The sequence below is a fragment of the Pipistrellus hanaki genome (assembly GCF_964339955.1).
Source record: "Pipistrellus hanaki genome assembly, chromosome: 2".
NCBI lineage: Eukaryota > Metazoa > Chordata > Mammalia > Chiroptera > Vespertilionidae > Pipistrellus > Pipistrellus hanaki.
Genome location: NC_140504.1, coordinates 25,758,482 through 25,780,783, shown reverse-complemented (window position 1 = coordinate 25,780,783; position 22,302 = coordinate 25,758,482). Strand labels below are relative to the sequence as shown.

Here is a 22,302-nt window from a genome sequence, read left to right as displayed (position 1 = left end):
ATACTGTAGAGTTTTGCAGATTATTTTATCAGATTGTTATTTAATCTTAATTTTTTTTATTGATCAAAAACATCTCGACTATAACAATCCCTTTAAGGAGATTGCTTTGATTGTACTGGATGCTGATATATTTTAAAAAATATATATTTTATTGATTTTTTTACAGAGAGGAAGGCAGAGAGATAGACAGAAATATCGATGAGAGAGAAACATCGATCAGCTGCCTCCTGCATACCCTCCACCGGGGATGTTCCTGCAACCAAGGCACATGCCCTTGACTGGAATCAAACCTGGGACTCCTCAGTCCACAGGCCAATGTTCTATCCACTGAGCCAAACTGGTTAGGGCTGGATGCTGATTTCTTGATGAATGATCTTTTGAGCCTGTGGCTTTCTGGGCATTTCCACCATTGCAGGAAAAGAATGAGTATTTGGGAGGAACATAAAAATAGAGAACACAATGCAATATAATGAATTTATATTAATCAGGACGTCAGAGGCTAAGAGTACAAAACCTTGCCAAGTGTTTTAGGTGACAGTGAATCTCGTAGTTTTTTATAATAGGATTTATACCAAAAGCTGGTAGTTATTGAGATTGATTACTGACCCCATAATGTGCTAGATAAGTTTCATCAGCTCATGTCCATATTTTTATAATAGGATTGCTGTATTGACTTTTTAGCAGAAGACAAACTTCCTCAGATTTTGATCTATGCAATAACCCTTATTCCTTTACCTCTCCCCTTCCCACTGCAGTTTGGAATAGTGCCTGACCTGTCCATAGTCACACAGCTTGTTACTTGGTGGGTCTGGAATTGCATCAGTCTGAATTCCAAACCCATGCTCACAGAGTATAAGGGAGAGTGTGCTCTATGCTAGTCTGACCTCTTCCAGAAGAAGAACTATGCTTGAATTGTCCAGGAAAGTCAGCATATTTGAATGGATTTCATGTTTGTGAGGAATCACTGAATTATGAATTAAAGCCTCATAATTATAATAATGTACTGAGGCCTGACGGTGTGCCAGATACTGTCTTAAATATTTTACCTGTAATATCCATTTTTGTCCTTTCTTAATTCTTTTTTTTTTCAGATGAGAAAATAATGGCAAAAAACATTTTTTATATATGGCCTGAGGTATTATTGATAGTGGAACTTATATATGAACCCAGATTTTTTATTCCAAATTACTTGCTTTTAGCCACTACTTAGAGACTATGATTTGAGGTTTTTCCTTTATGCCTGCCATTTTTAAAAATTTATTCTATCAATAAAAATGATAAGTCAGCCGAAGCCGGTTTGGCTCAGTGGTAGAGCGTCGGCCTGCGGACTGAAAGGTCCCAGGTTCGATTCCGGTCAAGGGCATGTACCTTGGTTGCGGGCACATCCCCAGTAGGGGGTATGCAAGAGGCAGCTGGTCGATGTTTCTCTCATTGACGTTTCTAGCTCTCTATCTCTCTCCCTTCCTCCTTTCTGTGAAATATCAATAAAAAAATAAGTCAACAACTAACATTTATTAAATACCAGATGCTAGGCATTGTGCTTAGTTACTTACCTGCCTTCCCTTATTCAATAATCATAACCATATGAGTTTTGCATTATTATTACCCCCATTTAACAGATGAGGACAATGTGGGCCTAAGTAAATAACCAATGAAAAAGCTACAGAGCTTATTTCTTTGCCTGTGCTTCTAATTACTAGAATAAGTGCTGCCTCTTATCCACATAGGTAACTGCTGTATAGACCCTCACCTCTTGTCTTAAGAACCTTTAATTCAGTGGTTTCATCCGGGAGTATATACATTTTCTCAACTGGAGAAACCTTAAAGAAACACACAGAACTGAGTTTAGCATCTCTATGAGTGGGGTCCAGACATGTGAGGTCTTAGTAACTGCTCAGTGATTATTCCTGGTGAATACTCGTGGTTGGGAATTGCTGGAAGCCAATTCCAGCATGTCATAATTGCAAGAGTTTCATCAAAAGGTTGATGAAACTTGGAGGCTCAACAAGGGCTGAGTCACATATGTAATCATCTGTTGGAATAACTAAAAGGCACTTCCCCCAAACCTGAATAGGATAATTTTTTGCTGCCAGACAGCTCAGGGCATCTTAATCTACATGTTATTGCCTCCTGTTGGCCAAACACCTGAACAGCCATACACTATTCCCCAATATGACCATGCTTCTGTAAATCCTACCCTTTGAAGTGTATATCTCCACCTTGCCTAAGACAAACTGTGTTAATAAAAAGCTGTGGTCCTGAGACAAGGAGAACTACCAACAACTTAGAACTTTAGCTCCTTTAGCTGAAGATCCTCTGACCCCCAATGCCTTTCAAAATTATCTTTTTTCTTTGGACTCTTATTTAATCTAAGCATAGCCTTTCTCCAGATTGCTAAACCCTTCTTAATGCTGGGACAAGAACCCCAGCAGGGAGTCACAGCTATAGACCCTCAGGTGTGCACCCATCTGTAGTGCATGCACTAAAGAGATGTCCCTATTATATGCTTGGTAGTCGTCTGTATTGAAGAGCAGTGGTTCTCCAATTGTAATAAGCATCAGAAGTATGGGATGTGCATTCCTGGTCTGCCACTCAAATTTTGATTTTTCCCCCCATCGGTGTTAGAGTACAGGAATCTGATTTTTAATTAGCCTACCAAGCAATTCCAAAACCTGGAAGAGTCAAAATGGTGACAGTGTTTAATAGCTGTCTTAGGCCTTTTCTTATGGATTCAGGGCCCTGGGTATCCTTGGAAAGGGGTGCAATTCATAGAAGAGCTTTCATTTTAGAGACTAAAACCTGGATTTGAAATACTGACCCTGATTTTCTTACAAGCTTTCATAACATCCAGCATTTTACTTAGCTTTTTTGATTCTCTGTTTCCTCTTCTGGAAAGTGGCACGTATATATGAAAATGGGAATAAACATGTCTTGTTGGAATACCCTGTGGCCCAGGAGTGTAATGCCTGCGCAGCACGGACTCATCAAATTTTCTATTCCTTATAGAATTTGGGCAGGGTCATAGGCTCTGAGTGGAAGTGACATATGACAGTCTGGGCTGAAACATTTAAGAACCAATGTACAATCTGCTGGCTTTTTCCTATTCTGTCACTACTACTGTGTTTCCCCGAAAATAAGACATCCTCCGAAAATAAGACCTAGCACATGGAAAGATAAGACATCCCCTGAAAAGAAGACCTAGCACAACTTTGGGAGAAAAAAAATTAATAGAAGACACTGTCTTATTTTCGGGGAAACAGGGTATGTGGAAGCCAAGTATTCCAAAGGCATAGCTATAAAATGCAAATGTCTTATATCTCAGACTCTGATTGGTTGCTTGGAAAGGAGCCGCCCTGGGGAATTGCTGCAACCACCACACACTTAAACCATTGCACCAAGTTTTCAATGCTTCTTTATTAGTGCAAACACACACACACACACACACACACACACACACACACACACACACACACTGTTTAGTGGATGCCTGTAATTACCTTCCCACATATTTCTGAAACTCAATATTTTCCAATCAAATTCATTATTTTCCCTCCAATAGATATTATTATACTATTGGTGTCAGCCTGTCTCCCAGCTTCCTAAGCTGGCACGAACAGTTAGTTATTTTCAATAGTCCTGTCTCTTCTGCCTCTGCACATCCAGTCAGTTACCACGTCCCACACAGTCTACCATCTAAAACCTAGCTTGACTGTTTGGTCATTTCTATTTTTATTGCCATTCTTAATCCTGAAGTTAGCTCTTTCTTCAAGTGAAAAATGTTTATAGGGTGTACATTTCATTTCATTCTCTCTTTTTCTAGGAATCAATATTTCCAATTTTGTATGTAGTTATTTATTGAAGCCAATATTAATATACTTTGCAAACTGCTCTGAAAACATGCTTTTTACACTTAATGCAACATTTTAATATCAATTTAAGTGCATTCTAGAACCTTCTCATTCTATATAGTGGCTATAAAATACTCCATTTATTAGACTTATTAAGATCTATTTTCCACTGGTCAACATTTAACATGTTTCAGTCTTTTGCCAATACAAACTATAGTATGAAGAATGTTTTTGGAAAATGTTGGTTTGTATACATATTTACATAATAAATTCTGAACATTTCTAACTGAAGAGGGTTATGCATTTGTAATGTTGATATTGCCAAATGGCCATAAGATTTTCCTTGCATCCAAACTCATTATCTCCCCCCACCCTAATTTCTCTCTTTATATGTATGACTATTCAGTGGTTTTGTGTTTCCAATAAGTTTAAGCCTAATTGTCTATGTGGCAGGCAGGATTGTTCACGATCTGCCCCCTCTTTGTCTTTCCACCCTTTATATTTTTTCATGTCCCACTCTGCTGTATTAATATAAACTACTTCCAGTTTCATGCCATACTGCTGTTTGGCTCCATGTCTCTGTCTATGTATCATTCCCTCTCTCTGGAATCCTGCCCGTGCCACTCTCGGCCCACAGAATTCTTGTTTATCTGAGTTAAATACCTGCACTTGCACCTGTCTCTGTTGTGGGCTTATTAACCTGTGTTCTGTGGCCAGCAGCTAGCACAGTGTCTGGCAGGTTCCCAGCTGGTTTTTCTTTACATTTAAATTTTTTATGCACTATTTAATCATCTTCTCTCAATTGTACTCTAACAATCTGCCTGTTTATTTTGCAATTAAGGAATGAACATGAAGGATCCTACTTGTGTCTCTAGAAGATACACAATGCCAATTTAGCAATCTGATATCGGTATAGGTAATCCACACTTGGTGATTAAACATTGGTGTGGAATTTATTTTGCTCTGGCTTCATAATTTGGATTTCTCTGATTCAATGGATAACTGCCAATGCCAACCTTTATTTTTTTCGGTGTGCTCACAGTGGATTTATATTTTATCCTGAATTCATCTTTTCTCCCATCTTTACACTAAGAAGCATGCAATGTTTCACATGCATTTATTTATTCATTTATTCAACCAACTTTTAATGAGCATCACTTTGAACCTGGTACAGCTCTTGGCACTGAGGGAGGAAAATATCCTCTGATTTCATTACATTCTAATGATGTGTGTGTGAGAGAAATAAGTAAATTCACACAGAGATATTATTTTGAGAAAAATATAGCAGATAAGGGATTAGAAAGTGTGTGTGTGTGTGTGTGTGCGGGGGGAGAGAGTCTGTATTTTAAGGTCATCAGCAAGGTCAACACCTACTCTGAGAGTAGGTGACGATTGAGCAGAGACTGACTGAAATCAGTAGAATGACTGTATGGCATGTGGAGAAGACTCACTCCAGGCATTGGGTAAAGATAGTGTGCAAAGCCCTTAAGTGGGAAGGTGCTGGGTTAGTTCCCAGAACTGTAAGGATATGTTTGTCTGGAGCAAGGTAAGAGAAGAGGAAAATGGAAGGAATTGAACTGAAAGGCAGGGAGTACAAGGTTGTGTAGGCCCTTGTAAGTCCTAGTAGGGTCTGGGGGATTCATACAGAGTCATTGCAGGGTTTTGAGCAGAGGCCTGCCCTGATCAAATTTGCAAGTTATGAAACTGCTCTTTCTGCTGTGGGGAGGTGGCAGGAGCAGGAGATTGGAAAATAGGAGGGTCACCTACACGACTGTTGTCACTTTCCAGGGAGGGCACTGGTGAATAACATAATGATAAACTCTCAGTCCTGTAGGCTCAGTTTTAATAATTTCTGAAGAGACCATTTGTAACCCGGATACAGTTTGAAAGAAATCAGTGGAGCATATACATAACTAAAACTTTAAAACATTCTATTCTAAGTTTAAAAAGCGTGTGACTTTGAATGCCTAACAACTAATGCTATTTTCATTTTATGATCTGGAAAATTTAGGAAAGCATACTTAGATACATTTTTAATTGGTATAGGTGGAAGTTTCAACAACACCAAAAGAAGAGAGTACAAACCCGAGAGACAGGCTCTTGTGTGAAGGGTCATTTGATGAAAAAGCTTCTGCCCAGTCCTTCCAGGAAGTTTTAAATGAATGGAGAACTGGACGTCATAGTGGCAAAGGCGAGCAGAACGTCCCTGCAGCAAAGCCAGGTAAAGCGATTTTTATAAAAAGAATGTTGTAAATAAAGCTGAACTTAAAGTTTTTCTCTGTGACTATAAATACAATATTCAAAAATATTAACATTGGGATAGCAGATATAACTCCCCAAGTAATATTCACTGTATGACCAAAGGTTAGTGGTTTAATATTTAGAGAACCCATGATATTTATCCATGAAGATGTGCATAGTTGTATTTTATTCATTCTCACTGCTTAAGCATCTTCTGTTATAGGAACATAGTACTATCTGCCTGTTTGAATGTAGGTGGTTATTTGGGTTGGTTCTCATTTTTTGCTATACAAATGGATGATGCTGTCATGAATATTCTTGTACAGGTATCTTGGAACACATGTGCCCACATTTCTAGGGTGTCTATTCCTGGGAGTGGAAGAGCTGGGTCATTGGGTGTGCTCAACTACACTAGATAAAGCTGAGTTATTTACCTCAGTGTTTGTATCCGTTAACATTCTCACCTGCAGAGTGGGAAAGGGTTGGTTGCTTCCCATGACTACCAACACTTAAATAATCAGATTTTTAAAAGTGTTGCTGGACTGATAGAGATAAAATGGTACATCTAATTTTGCATCTCATTTCAAATGATATGAATATCTTTCCATATGTTTTTTGGGCCCATTTCTTTTAATAATGTGCTTTGAATTTCCAAATTTTCTAGTTATTTCCCAGAAATCTCCATCAGTTTTAAGTCCCTCTGAATAGTGGTTTTAATTTGTAGTACTTCAGAAACATGTAAAGCATCTGGAAGTAAATTGCCAGGTCGACATCAATTCATGAAGAAAATTGTCTCCTGCAGGTGCCACCTTCTGAGTTATTTCTTTTCTTTTTCTCATCATCTGTAAATACAATATTATTGTCACTGGCTATAACACATGCCTTTACCTTTATGTTTGTGTGTGTTTATGGAATATACAATGAATCTATTTGTATTTATCTGTTAGCGTTTAAAAGAATTAGTTACTTTTAAAAACCTTGTGAATCATAAGATTTAAAAAAACATTTTTATTGATTTTAGAGAGGAATGGAGAGGAGATTTGACAAGTTCTGTATCATGGGAAAAGTTATAATTTATAGACTAGGTTATATTAACTATGCATGTTATATTATTGTTATAGATTCAGTGGAAGAATGTGAAGTACAAACCAATCTGAAAATTTGGAGAGAACCACTTCATGTAGAATTTAAAGAAGACAGTATATCCTATATGGACAAATTATGGCTTAAAAAACACAGAAGGTATTTTCTGAATTTTTGCATTATTAATAAGTAATATAAAATGCTATTTATATTTTTGCTTGTGTGACATGCTTTTTTATAGCAATTTTATATGTCTGCTTTATATTTGCATAAATAATTTTAAAGCAATATTAAATCCACGCAAGATTCTGCTGTTCTAATAAAAATTTTAATTATACTTATATATATGATGCATTGTTTATTTAGGGTTTTCGTTGAGAAATCTAAATATAAATGTGGGGAAAAGGCACAAAACAACATACAATTTTTAGAATAATAGCAAAATAATGTGATCAATGAAAGATTACGTTGAGAAGGTATTGCTCTCAGACATTTAAAATTAGCATAAGCTTTTGAGGCTATATTTTTCAGAATCTACTTTTAACCTTATTTAGACCTTTAATTTTATAATTTTATCAAGCGTATTCAAATATATTTTATACAAAGTCTGTTTCATTGGATTCGACATTTCATAAGTTGTTTAAAATTTAACATTAAATATTAATAAGCAACATTTATTTTTCACAGTTCTTAAGGCTGGGAAGTTCAAGATAAATGTGCCCAAGATTCAGTGTCTGGATAGAGCCTGCTTCCTGGTTCAGAGATGCCCATCTTCTCACTGTGTCCTCACATGCAGATGGGAGGAGTTTTTGGTCTCTTTTATAAGAGCTCTAATTCCATTTATGAAGTCTCTACCCTCATGATCTACTCTCCTCCGAAAGACCTCATCTAATACTATCACCTTGGGAGCTATGATTTCAACATATGAATTTTGTGGGAACACAGACATTCAGAACAGAGCTTTCTGCTCCTGATCCCTCCAAGGTCATGTCCTACTTTCATGCAAAATATATTCAATCCATTTCAAGAGTCCTAAAATTCTTAACTCATTCCAACACCAATTCAATAGTCTAAAGTTCACTTTGTTATATAAATATCATCTATTTCAGATATGGATGAGACTCAGTGTATGATTCATTCAGAGGCAAATTGCTTTCTAACTGTGAACCTGTGAAATCAAACATGATATGTGCTTCCAAATACAATGATGGAACGGAAATACACTAAATATCTCTACTCTAAAAGGGAGACATAGTAAAGAAGAAACAGGTCCTGAGCTAGCCTGCAACCCCAAAGGGCAAATCCTATTAGACACCTCAATAATTCTTGAGAATTATCCTCTTTGTGGATGCTCTGCCCTCCAGGCCCACCGGGATGGAGGTTCCACCTTTTAGATACGCTAGAGTAGGGCTCCAGCCTTCTGGACACGAGGAGACAGCAGACCTTCCCTATAGCTTCGCTGGACCGAGGTTGGGTTCCCAAGTTTCTGGTTGGCTCTGCCCCCATGGCTTTGGGTGGTCTCATTCCTATGGTGGCTGAATGCTCTATTGCATTCCAGTGACTGTCCAGCATGTAATGTGGTAGCACTTGTAGTCTAGGGTCACACAGGTGGCCTGGTCCCTACAGTTTCTCTGGGCATTGCTCTCTTCAAGTAGCCTGGGACTTTCTTGTTCTGTGATGGGAGGGATAGTTCTGAGGATTTCTCTATTGCCTTTAGGATCATCTTTCTTTGTTTTAGATAATAGGCCCTGGCTTCTGTTCAGATGGCTGGCTGATCTCCCAATCAGAGCTTAATCTCCCTAATCCTTTGGCCATATACTTCCTATTTTCTCCTGAACAGGCTCTCATTATTTTCATTATGGATAGTCTGAGAATGTTTCAAATTATTAATTTTGTATCCTGTTTTGATTAGTAAATTTGTCATTAAGAATTTCTCTCTTCTTGCATTTTACTATGAGCAGCCATGAGAAACCAGAGCTCTCTTGCAACACTGCTTAGAGATTGCCTCAGCCATATGTATAATTTCAAAACTCGCAAGTTCTACCTTTCATAAAACCCTAGGACAGAAACACAAGTCAGGGAAGTTCTGCGCTGGTTTATGAACATAAATCGCTTTTTCTCCATTGTGTAGTAGCATGTTTCTTACTTCCATCTGATATTGAAACAGAATTTTTGGACTGGAACATAGGGTGTTCCCCTGGACTGGAAACCGGATTCTTTGTCTGCCAGAGTTGAAGAATGAATCCACAGACAGAAGATGGTATAGCAAAGGTGGAAATTTATTAAAAAATAAGTACAGACTCCTGTGTATGGAGGGGGATAGGGTCCCACTGAGTTCCTTTTCCCTATGGCTTATAAAGGCTTCAGATCTGGTCCCTTGAGATCCCCAATGATTGGCCACTATTCTCTTAGACTGGTTACTATAGTAACTCCTGGGCTCAAAGGTTGAACATCACATGGGACTTGTGAGGTTCTCCAGCCCCCAACCCTAACCCCCCCCCCTTCCTTATTGTTTCCCTATTCCCTTTGGGCTTTCTTCTTCTCCTGGATGAAGAGTTTCCTTCTTTTTATTGTGTAAATACAGACCTTTTGCTGTTCCCAGCTCCCTCATTCTATGAAAATGTATTACCTGTTGCAGCTTTTCAGCTCCCCTATTCTATGGAAATAAAGCTTCTGCTGCTCTACAGCCCTGTGCTTCCTCCATGCCCCCCTTAATTTCTAAAATTTAAACCTGTCTTTTTCAACCCTAAAAAATTCTGTTTTAATACCTCATCAGAATGGCATTTACCACCCTTATTCCTACCGATGTTCTGTTCAGGATTACCTAGGTGTTCTCTAAGAAGGCTAAGGTCTTTTCTACAGCTCTCCTCTTTTCTTTCTGAGCCCTCACCAGAATTGTCTTTAAAGATCCATTCATAGCAATGTAGCTTATTTGCAGTTCCTTTCACCTGCAGTGAGATTACTGGCTCTCATGGACTGTGATATGTTTATTAACTTATCAACTTCAGTATATGTGTAAAGTAGTTCCACATGACTAATATTGTTACAGAAAACCAATATTTAGAGAGACAGAGTTACATTTATTACATATGGGTCCAGAGGAAAATGTCTTAAATTCTGGGCCCCAACATGCAGGAATTTTTCATAAGTAAAATTATGTTTTTACTTTCTTTGCCTCCCAAATAGAATACTGAAACAGACATACCTATTTGTTGCCAGCCTCTTTGGCAAGTTCTTAAAGAGCCTGTATGTTCTGGGCCTTGAGACCTCAACCAGAGGCCTGGCCTGGTGCCAGCACTGATAACCTTGTCTGGGGAAGGTTTAATGGCCTCGCTGAAGTGGGAGTAGTCTTAGCAAGCAAGAATTTACAGAAGCCAATTAGCAGGGTTAAAATGTCAAACAGTAGTTTTCATATAAGATGGATGCTTCGATATCAGTGTGAGAAACAGATTCCCCAACTGGAGCACATGTGTATAGTGCTTTTATGGTTAGCCCTCAGTGTCCGGTCAAAACCTTGTTTTCCAGAGGTGCTCAGGACATGATACCTATTTCTTCCCCACCTTCCTTGGAAAGGTTTTACTATTCATTGATTGCTTTTTAAACATTGACTAGCATTAACTCCTGTACAAGTCTATGGATTTTTATTGATACCTCAAATCATGTGTTTACCATTGTACCAAACAGCACAGTTTAATCACGCCAACATTCCTTCATGCTTCCTCTTTATAGTCAGCTCTTCTTTCCTGACCTGTGGCAATCGTTGGTCTATTTCCCACCTTATACATTTACCTTTTTTTTTCTTTCTGAATGTCATGTAAATGAAGTCATATAATAGGTAGGCCTTGTGTCCTCCATTTAGCAAAATGCATTTAAGATTCATCCATATTCTCAAGTGAATCAAAATCCATTTGTTTTTATTGTGGGGTATTAGTTCATCATTGTGGCATACAGTTCATTTATTCAACTGTTGAAAAATAGGGTACTGATTTCTAGTATATTTGTAATAATGGTTAAAGCTATTACAAATATTTGTATGTAGGTATTTGTTTGAATATAGGTTTTAAATTTTCTGGGTAAATACCTGGGACTAGGATGGCTAAATTGTATGGTTAAAGTGTATGCTTATCTTTCTGAGAAAATGACAAACTGTTTTCCTTAAGACTGAATAGTTTTGTCTGCCTTCCTTCAATCTATAGGAGTTCTAATTGCTCCCCATTCTTGTCAGTGTCTGGTATTTTCAGGTTCTTTTCTTTTGGTGGTCACTTCAATAGGTGTGTCCTGTATCCCATCGTGGCTTATGTGGCAGGACTTTAAGTTTTTCATATCAAACTCTGGCTGTTCCCATGTAACAGTTGTTTAAGTTTTCTATCTCTCCTTTAAAGGGTGATGCCCTAATAGTTCTTCACCTCTGAAACTCAAAAGTCTGTACCTATCGATTGCATCTTTCTAATTTAAGAATCAATATGTAATAGTGATATCAAATTCATTCATATTTTATTATAGATGCCTTTTGATGCCTTTCACATTCAGTTTGTTATCCAATAAAAGTACAATTTTGTTATTAAATGAGTACCATCATTTGCTTGGATACATATAGAAAGCTTTAATTATGGGCACATGAAGTCCAGAGCTATGCTGACTACTAAATGTTGACAAATTTCCTTGTTAGAAAAGAATGATTAGTGAACATATTCACTAGGGTGTTACTTACAGTTATTTTGTTAACAGTGATTGTTTTTTTTAGTTATTGCTTTATGTTTTAATTATAGATGCTAGTATGGGGCAATCTATTTGCAATTTACAAGCTTGTGATTGTAAATTGATTACAACATTTCTGATGGTGTACTTCTGAAAAGTTTCCCTTGTTGATAATGATGATCATGGTTAAGACTTTATCTTTGCCTATCTTTGTCATGTTTTATAATAGGTTTTTATAAATATATTAGTGGCCCGATGCACGGGGAAGAGGCAAGGAGGGGTTCCCTCAGCCCAGCCTGCACCCGCTCCATTCAGGGACCCCTTGGGGTAGTTGGACATCCCTTTCACAATATTGGACCGATAGGTCCTAACCACTTACCTGCCTGCCTGCCTGTCTGATTGCCCCTAACTGCTCTCCCCTGCCAGCCTGATCTCACCAGGTCTCTCTCTCTCTCTCTCTCTCTCTCTCTCTCTCTCTCTCTCTCTCTCTCTCTCTCTGTTTTACAGACCTCACTGCCTCCCTGTCTTCCTCTTTCTCTTTTCCACCTAGTAGGGGGGTGGGGCCAGTGAGGGTTGCTCCATTCTCTGCCCACCCTCCCTTCCATCCAGGTCTTTTCATGCCCAGTCTGTTTTGTTTCCTCATTCTGAGGGAGGCTCTGAAAGTGAGCTGGGAGGGAGGGAAAGAAAGGGAGAAAAGGCTGTGAACTGGTGGTGCCATGTGTGTCTGTGCGTGTGTGCAGTTGTGAGTATGAGTGCTGGCCCTCACCCCCCTTGTCCCCTTCTTTGCTGCTACAAGTCCCCACCCACCACAGCCTGCTGCTTACACAGCCTGGGTGTTAGGTGGATGTGACAAACCCAGGGTTTTTATATATTAGGATGTTCCGTTGCATTTTGTTTTGTATTTCTTTTCTGAATTGGATAATAACATTTACATTTTGTGAGCAATCAATGCATGTGTTTTAAGAGCTACTTTAATATCTCCAGTAGATCTATTAAATGCTGGGAAAGTTTCATGAAAGAAAGCATGAGATTTGGATTTAGAGTATTTTAAAGGTGGATATTAGCAATTAGCTGTTTTTATTTTCCCCACTCAAATTCCCCTACTTTTTTCATTATATTTAAGTGTCAAGTTTAGCTAATCATCAGAAGTACCTGGGCAAGTTTTAGAATATTGATTTCTCTCCTTAACCCCAGACAAATCTAAAAATCAATGTTTTAAAGGGTGACTATGAGTCTATCTTTTAAAAATATCTTCCTTGGTGATTCTGATGCAAAAAGCCTAACAGATTGACCGAATACATTTAAAACTGCTCATCAAAAGTTTCCTAAAATGATTTGGTCAATGTTCAATAAATATTTATTTAAATTTTGAAGTAATCCTATTCTAAAATATATTTTATCCTTTTTTTATATAGCATGATCTATAACAAGGCCTGGATTCTAGGGTTTCAATATCCAGAATTGAAGACTTGTTTATTTACTAAATGGTTGCTTGTTTGTGAGAAAATCACAAATTCTCTTGGCCTACACTTTCACATCTGGAAAATATTGTACCAGCAGACTATAGGGGTGGTGGCGGGGCAGGGAGTTCCATGCAACTCCCGGCTCAAGTGTGGGGCTGCCTGAACCGAACAGGTCAGGCCAGCACCTGCTGATGCCCCTCCGCCCACCAGAGCTGACCAGTGCTCTGCAGATATCCAGGAGCGGGTATTTGGTGCCAGGATGTGGACCTTTCCAGGAGATGTGGCCAAGGCCACGTAGTAGGTGGAAGTTGCAAAGGATTCGCCTGCGTGGACACGCATGGGTGTTGCTCATTGGGCTGGACTTCACCAGCACTTGCTATTGAGATGGGGGCTGTCCAGGCAGTATGTTTGTGAAGCGCCTCTGTGGGTTTTTCTTGAGCCTGCATCCTGAGACCCAGAGGCCAATAGGTAAGGGGTGTGGTGCAGCCTTGGATCTGAAGGAAGAGTTCTAGATTCTGGTGAAGGCAGATCCATGGTCATTTTGGCTACACCCCCACCACTCGCGTATTGAGACTGCAGTCTGTTTACTGGAGATGCCCAGCTTCTGGCTGAATGGCTCTTCAGCTGTGGGAGCGCACTGATCACCATGGGACAGCTCCTGCATTAAGGATCTACCGATCTACCCCCCAGTGGTCAGTGTGCTACTAGTCGTTCTGCCTTACATTCTGGCTTCATATATATATATATATATATATATATATATATATATATATATATATATATATATATGTGTGTGTGTGTGTGTGTGTGTGTGTGTGTGTGTGTGTGTGTGTGTGTAATCCGTATATATATATATATATATATATATATATATATATGTGTGTGTGTGTGTGTGTGTGTGTGTGTGTATGCAATCTATCTATCTATCTATCTATCTATCTATCTATCTATCTATCTATCTATCTATATATGGATTACTTATATTCAGAAAATACATATAGCCATAGATTGCCATGAAATTATAAAAAAAATTAGTGCTGTTGCAAATTGAAAGAAAGGCAATATAGAGTAATTATTATGAACATGGGATTGGGAAGGCAGACCTTAGGTTCAAATTCCCTTTCTGCATTTATTATCTGAATGACTTTGAACAAGCTGGTTTACTTATTTGTGCCTCAATATCTTCATCTGTAAAATTAAAATAACACTAGTGCCCATTTAATGCATCTATTAAGATTTAATACCCAGAATTAGTTAAAAAAGAGCCTGGTACATTCAAAGTTATACATCAGTGTTACCTATTACTATCACTAAAAATGCTTTGACTTTTTATATGTAGACTTCATGAGCCTGTATGGTTTTTAAGGGCTATAGCTATTTTTTTCTTTGTTAAAAAGTGACCAGCTCCCCAGTAACTGGGAATGACCTCCAGGACACTCCTGACCTCTGAGAATCCCTGTGCTTCATTGCCTTCCATATGAGATGGGGTAGGCCGCACCAAACCTCGTTATTCATTGGGTGACAGATGCCATAACCAGAATACTTCATATTCATATGGTGGGGCCCTAGGTTCTCACTCTCCTGGCTTGGTGGAAGCTTAGAATAATGTCTTCAGGTTCTCTTAGAACGTGTCAACATATTGCCAAAACTGTGGGGAGCAACACACATTCATAAATTAGCTTTGTAAACAGGGTGGCATGTTTAATGGGCTTCATGTGGCTTCTGCAAGAACACTGACTTCTATCATAACTTTACTTTCATTCTAAACAAAAAACAGTGGGAGAGCAATTTAAATATCTTATTTGCTGTTAATTTGATTTACAAAATTATTTTAGTGGCTTAAGAGTCTGTTAGGCAATCACATTTTTCTTCCATGAATTAGAGGTACAGCTATGACTTCATTATTAATTTTGTAGACTTTCTCCTTTGTGAAATAAATCAAGATCCTGTCAGGGAAGTTTTAGATAATGTATTTTAGTCTTTTAATTGCTTCCTTCTTGTTTTGTAGAACTCCACAGGAGCAACTTCAAAATAAGCCACCAGATAAACTCATACCTCAGTGTACAACCACAAGTGAGGCACCATGTCCTCAGAATGAAAGTGATGAAGATGATGATGGTTAGTTCAGTCTTGATTTGACATTTTCAAATGTATTTCTTTTAAATTATTTCCTAACCATTAATTAGTTGTTTTTCTTTATTGTATGATTCTCAACTGGACCATGTACCCTTTATCTCCTGATCAAAATGCATACTTTCTTCCATTTTTTAGATTGTTTCATTTAAAAATTGAATGTCAAAAAATGTGTATTTTACTTGAACTAGGAAAATTGACAGCATTTATATATTTGTGTGGACAAACAGGAGAACATTATCCTCTTATTTTTGGCTATGTTATTTGAAATAGGAAATTATCAGGTAAAGTATATGCTTTGATGATAATTATTTTCCAATCTTATTCCCTAGTTGAGGAGACCAAAGTACAATGCCCAGCTCTCTTTCTGCCAGTGGAAGAGTTAAGAACAGAGAGACCTGAACCATCTGTCAGAATAGTTGAACTGGATGATGTGAGTGCTTATGACCAGTTTATCTAACAAACCGGAAATTCATAGCATGTAGTTACAACTACATATTCTTTTCAACAAGAATCTTTTATCATTCAACATAGTTTAATTTAAACATGCTGATAGTAATAAACTGTATTATTTTAGTGTTGACAGTAAATGTCTGAATTGATAAAGTGTCATTTTTTTTTTGGAAGCATGTGGCATGGTAGATGAAAAGACATTTTATTTTTTAACTTATAAACATGTAGTGTATTGTTTGCTGTATTTAGTTGTTTATGTTATCAGGCTTTTAAACAAAGATTAGTGTGGTATTTATTTAATGAAATCTATATACAGTTAGTTTTTTAAATGTCATTTAATATTATTCTCTATTTAAAGGAAAAATATTGTGATGATGTAAGGGGTTTAGTGTATCATAATTTGAATACACACCTCTAGAAGACAACATGTAGAACCAGCTAAAGCTAGAGCCAGTTAGAGAGAGAGCTCCGGGCTGAAAGTCTAAATTGTGACAAACCGTATATTCCTGACTTTCTAATCAAGTAGCTAAATATGGCACTTATCCTTGAAATTTATATTACTGTGATTGTGAAAGAAAAATACTAGGATGTCGGAAGTACTTCTTTAAATACTACTTTTTTCTTTAGGTTAATAGCCTTTGCTGTTTTAATAGTGTGTGTGTGTGTGTGTGTGTGTGTGTGTGTGTGTGTGTGTGTCTGTGTATGCACATGCACCTAGCAACATTTTTATTTCTCCTCTGGATAAATTTAAGCTATTGAACAAATAAATATGCGCGCACACACACACACACACACACACACACACACACACGTTACTAAATTCTTCATAGTAAGCCTATGTCAGAGAACTAACCTACTTGGCACTTAGTAGTTAATTATAAAACATGAGTTGGTATTATTGTTTCTGAGTGTGACAGTAATGACAGAGCAAGTGCCCTCAGCAAATATCTTTTGAATATGTTGGTTCTTCTAGGAACTCGTAGTCAGAGAGTTCATGACATTATTAGTGAAAGAGAATTCTTTAAGTATTATTCTCTAAATAACCTATAAGTTAGCTGGTTAACATATAATGATCCATTTATTGAATATACTAATGTTATAAAACATGCATTTAATAAGACTTATGAAGAAGAATGTGAAGAACAAGGAAAGATTGTGCCTTACAAAGTCGAATTAGCTGATGCAGTTAGTCAACAAAGGTAAGGTCTTTCTAATTCACTTTTGATGCTATTTAAAAAAACCCCACCAAATAATCAACTCTTTATTGAAACCAGACATACATATGTAAAAAAAACAAGTAAAGCCATCTTTAAATTTATGTGCAATATTGCTAATATTAGTCAACATTTAATAATTAGAAAATTGTTTATAATGATATTTTTATACTCATCTAATATCTGGACTATTTAATAGATGCTTCTGAATTTAGGAATTACTATTATTTGAAATGACTGACCAAGACCAATATATTTTATATGAGCTTTGTTCTTTTCTTCAAATATAACTCTGGATTTTCCTCACTTCAGTTTGCTATGAACCAAACCATAAGTAAAAACAGGTATATTAATAATTAGTTTGAGAGAGAAAAAATAACTCCCAAACTATGGATTACATTCTAGATAGATTTCATTGTGTGATAAATTAAGTATAATGGTTCACTTTGCAACTTTATTTTTGGTAGAATTTTGTCATTTCAAATGAAAAATAATATCTAGCCGTATTTTTTGTTATTGTTAATCTTTATCTTAGGACATTTTCCCATTGATTTTTAGAAAGAGTGGAAGGGAGGGTGAGATATCCTATATAATAAAAGGCTAATATGCAAATCGACTGAACTGCTGAAGGACTGATCGCTATGACTCACACTGACCACCAGGGGGCAGACACTAAATGCAGGAGCTGCCCCTGGTGGTCAGTGAGCTCTCACAAGGGGAGCACTGCTCAGCCAGAAGCCTGAGTCATGACTGGGAGCACAGAGGAAGTAGCTGTAGCTTCTCTGCCTCTGCCTCTGGGGCAGCACTAAGGATGTTGGACTGTGAGAGGGTACAGGCCGGGCTGAAAGGACACCCCCTCCGTCCTACCCCCGAGTGCACAAATGTGCACTGGGCTCCTCTCTCTCTCTCTCTCTCTCTCTCTCTCTCTCTCTCTCTCTCTCTCTCTCTATTTTTTCTCTCAAACTAATTATATATTATATATATATATATATATATATATATATATATATATATATATATATATATATATATATATATAGAGAGAGAGAGAGAGAGAGAGAGAGAGAGAGAGAGAGAGAGATACATTAATGTGAGAGAGACACATTGGTTGTTGGCTGGTTGCCCAACCAGGGCCAGGGTTCGAGCCTATAACCCAGGCACATGCCCTTCACCAGAATTGAACCCAGGACTCTTCAGTCTGCAAGCTGCTGCTCTTCCACCGAGCCAAATTGGCTAGGGCTTTAGCTCTATTTGTTAATAATAATACATTTTATTCCAAGTCTGCTTCACTGTAGCTAGGATTTCAAGGTGTTTTGACTACAAAGTATTAAATTGGTTAAACATCAGAATGAAATTTCCATCCAGTAACCCTTCCACCAATTCCTTGTTTATATGTTCAGATCAACATAGGCCTTGCCAGCATTTTGGAATAACAGTGGGCCTATGTGATGCACTCAGATGTGAAAAGCCCCATGTTTGGACACAGAGACCCAGATGTCTAGTAGCTCATGTGCTTTTGCCATTTGCCATTTTGACAGAGGGCAGTAAACAACCTCTGGCCAGTAGATAAGAGGTTTATATCCACTAATATATCCCCAGGAAAATGAGTGCTATTTCTGCTCTTTAATTTGATTATTTTATATATGTTATCACAAATCTTTGCTTTGATCTCCTTGTGTGGTATTAGAGAAGATAGAAAAAGTTACTGATCATTGTTTGGCAACATTTTTGCATCTTGGGTTTGGAGGTGCCCATAGAGCTTCTTATTTTCTTAGAAAATCATAAAGAATCATAGGTGATTCAAGAGGATCTCTTTGATCTAGCATAATGCATGTGTTTTTATGATGGTACTATATAAAGCTTACATAAATTTCAGGTGTTATTAAATATATTATTCAATGCATTGAAAATGTTACTTAAATTGTAACTATGCATATATATATATATGTATAAATCATAATTAAAAATGAAATAAGTGCCACATATGTATTTTAACTCTTAAAGTTCATTTATGAACAACTAAAAGTTTATTTAAGTATCAAACCTTGATGTGATAGAAGGAGAATTCACCTGGGGTGGTGAACTAATTACACAATATACAGTAATGTATTATAAAATTGTATATCTGAAACCTATATAATTTTATTAACCAATGCCATCCCAATAAATTCAATTAATTAAAAACACACACCTTGATTTCATCACATTTTAATGGGCTTAAAAGATCAACTCTCCATCTTTTGAAGAAAGAATATAAGGAACCACATTTATTTCAGAATATTTAAAAAAAGAAACTTTCAATTAAAATTTTGTAGTAAAACTAGTGTTGGCCCAGTTGCCTATTTCTTTTAATTCCATAATACGACTTAGTTATTTGTAGTTTAAAATGTGTTCACAGCAAGGCTGAAATAAACATTAAATCAGTGTGAATACACCTATTTCTTTAAGTTTTTATTATATTTGTTTTAATAAATTGGGAATTTTTACTTCTTTAATATTATTTCTTTCAATGCTATTCTTTTGCTTTTCCACAAACATGGAAGTTGCACATTTTATGATTATCAGAATACTTTTCTGTATAAAAATTATATCCATCAGCATCATGTTTTCACCAAGGAGAAAACAGACCTCTTACATCTTCATCCAAGCAACAGCCCTTCTTATTGTGAAGATAACTCAAAAGGTAACTTTTTTTTTCTTGTTCATTACTACTATTAACAATAAATGTTGGTAATTTAATAGAACTAATTGGTAATTCAGTATACACAAGCTTTGACTCTTTTGCTGTTTATTCTAACCCCAGAAATTTTAGTTCTCAGAAGAAAATTGGTTGAAAGTACAATATATCCACATGGGAGCTTAGGACTTTTACATAGCTCCAGATCTAGTCCAGACTGTATTTTTTTTTTTTAACCTAACTGTAGCACAGTGTTTCAGTTACCTGTGTGAAAATAGTGAATATGAATGTTCACTAAGTGTTACTTTAAAGATACTTAATTTATTTAAATAAGCTTTATTTCTTATTTTTTTAAAAGATTTATTTCTTTATTGATTTCAGCGAGGAAGGGAGAGGGAGAGAAAATCAATGATCAGAGAGAATCATTGATCTGCTGCTTCCTGCACACAGCCTACTAGGGATTAAGCCACAACCCAGGCAGGAACTGAACCTGGGACCCCTCAGGACTGACTTAGGCCAACGCTCTGTCTAATGAGCCAAACTGGCCAGGGATAGGCTTTAATTTTGGGGGCAGTTTTAGGTTTGCAGCAAAACAGAACAGGAAGTGCAGAGTTTCCATATACCCTCTGTTACCACAAACTCATAACTTCTCCCACTATTAACGTCTCAAACCAGAATAGTACATTGTCAGTGAACCACCATAGATGGACACATTTTTACCACCCCAAATCCTTAGTTTATGTTAGAGTTTGCTCCTGGTTGTATCTTCTATGGATGTGGACAAATTTATAATGACATGTGTCCAGTATTATATTTTATACAAAATAGTTTTACTGCTCTGAAAATCCTCTGTGCTCTGATTTCTTATATCTCCCTTTTTCCTAACCCCTGGGTACCACTTATCTTTCTACTGTCTCCATAGTTTTCCTTTTCTAGAATGTCATAGAACTGAAATGATATAGCATGCAGTCTTTTCAAATTGGCTTCTTTCAGTTAGTGTTATGCATTTAAAGATGCCTCTGTGATTTTACATGGCTTGATAGCTCATTTCCTTTTAGTGCTGAAATTCCATTGTCTGAATGTACCACAGTTTAGTTATACATTCACTTATTGAAAAATAGCTTGATCACTTCCATGTTTCAGCAATTATGAATAAAGTTATATATATCTGTGTGCTGGTTTTTGTTTGGACCTACATTTTTAGCTCTTTTGGGTAATACCCAAGAGGTTTGATTGTTGGATCACATGTTGAGTGTACATTTAATTTTGTAAGAAATCACCAAACTGTCTTCCAAAGTGGCTGTACCATTTTGCATTCCCAAACGCAATGAATGACAGTTCCTGTTCTCCACATCCTCATCAGCATTTGGTGCTGTTAGTGTTTCAAATTTTACCATTCTAATAATTGTGTAGTGGTATTTCATTATTGTTTTTATTTTTAATTTTATAATGGCTTAGGATGTTGAACATCTTTTCATCAACACTTATTTTCCATCAACATATCTTCTTTGATGAAGTCTGCTAAGGTTTTAGGCCCATTTTTTTAGTTGGGTTTCACATTTTCTTAAGATTTCTTTTGTTAACAATACTTTACTAATAATAGATACACATTTTACAGATATTTTCTCCAAGTTTGTGGTTTGTCTTCTTACTCTCCTGGTAGTGTCTTTCACAGAACACTTTTAATTTTAATCAAGTCCAGTTTATCAATAATTTGTTTCAGAGAATCTGATTGGTATTGTGTAGAATTCATCATGATACCCAACCTACATCTTCTCCAGTGTTCTAGGAGTTTTATAATTTTGTGTTTTACAATTATGTCTATCACTCATTCTGAGTAAATTTTTGTGAAGGGGGTGTAAGGACTGTGTTCAGATTAACTTTTGGGGCATGCAGAGGTCACTAAATGCAGACACTAAATGTTCCAGCCCTGTTTGTTGAAAAGGTGGTCTTTTCTCCATTGTACTGTCTTTGCTCTTTTGTCAAATATCAGCTGACTATATTTATGTGGATCTATTATATTTATGGATTCTCTATTCTGTTCCACTGATCAATTTTTTATACATTTGCTAATACCACATTGTCTTTATTGTATAGTTGTATTGTAATTATTGAAGTTGGATAGAGTCAGTTTTCTGACTTGGTTCTACTCGTTCAATATTGTGTTGCTTAGTCTGGGTCTTTTGCCTCTCAATATAAATTTTAGAATAAATTTATCAATATATACAAAATAATTTGCTGATATTTTTATTGGGATTTCATGGTGTCTATGGATCAAGTTGGGAAGAGCTGACATCTTGATGATATTGAAGCTTCCTATTCATGAACACTGACTATATTTTATTTAGTATTTGAGTTCTTTAATCAGAGGTTTCTAGTTTTACTCATATAGATCTGTACATAGTTTGTTAGATTTATACCTAAGTATTTCATTTTTGTTTGCTAATGTAAATGCTATTTATGTTCATTTCAAATTTTACTTGTTTATATTG

The 22,302-nt window shown here is 36.7% G+C and overlaps 1 protein-coding gene across 1 annotated transcript in view; it reads left to right on the top strand.

Moving 5' to 3' along the window:
- The window catches only part of ZBBX (zinc finger B-box domain containing), a 102,468-nt gene that overhangs the window by 49,165 nt on the left and 31,001 nt on the right, over positions 1-22,302 (top strand). Inside the window, exons 9-14 of the mRNA XM_084872647.1 lie at positions 5,895-6,069; positions 7,211-7,331; positions 15,342-15,451; positions 15,799-15,899; positions 17,039-17,118; positions 19,677-19,816. Of these exons, the coding sequence (XP_084728773.1) occupies positions 5,895-6,069; positions 7,211-7,331; positions 15,342-15,451; positions 15,799-15,899; positions 17,039-17,118; positions 19,677-19,816 (727 nt within the window). The remainder of the gene's footprint in view (positions 1-5,894; positions 6,070-7,210; positions 7,332-15,341; positions 15,452-15,798; positions 15,900-17,038; positions 17,119-19,676; positions 19,817-22,302) is intronic.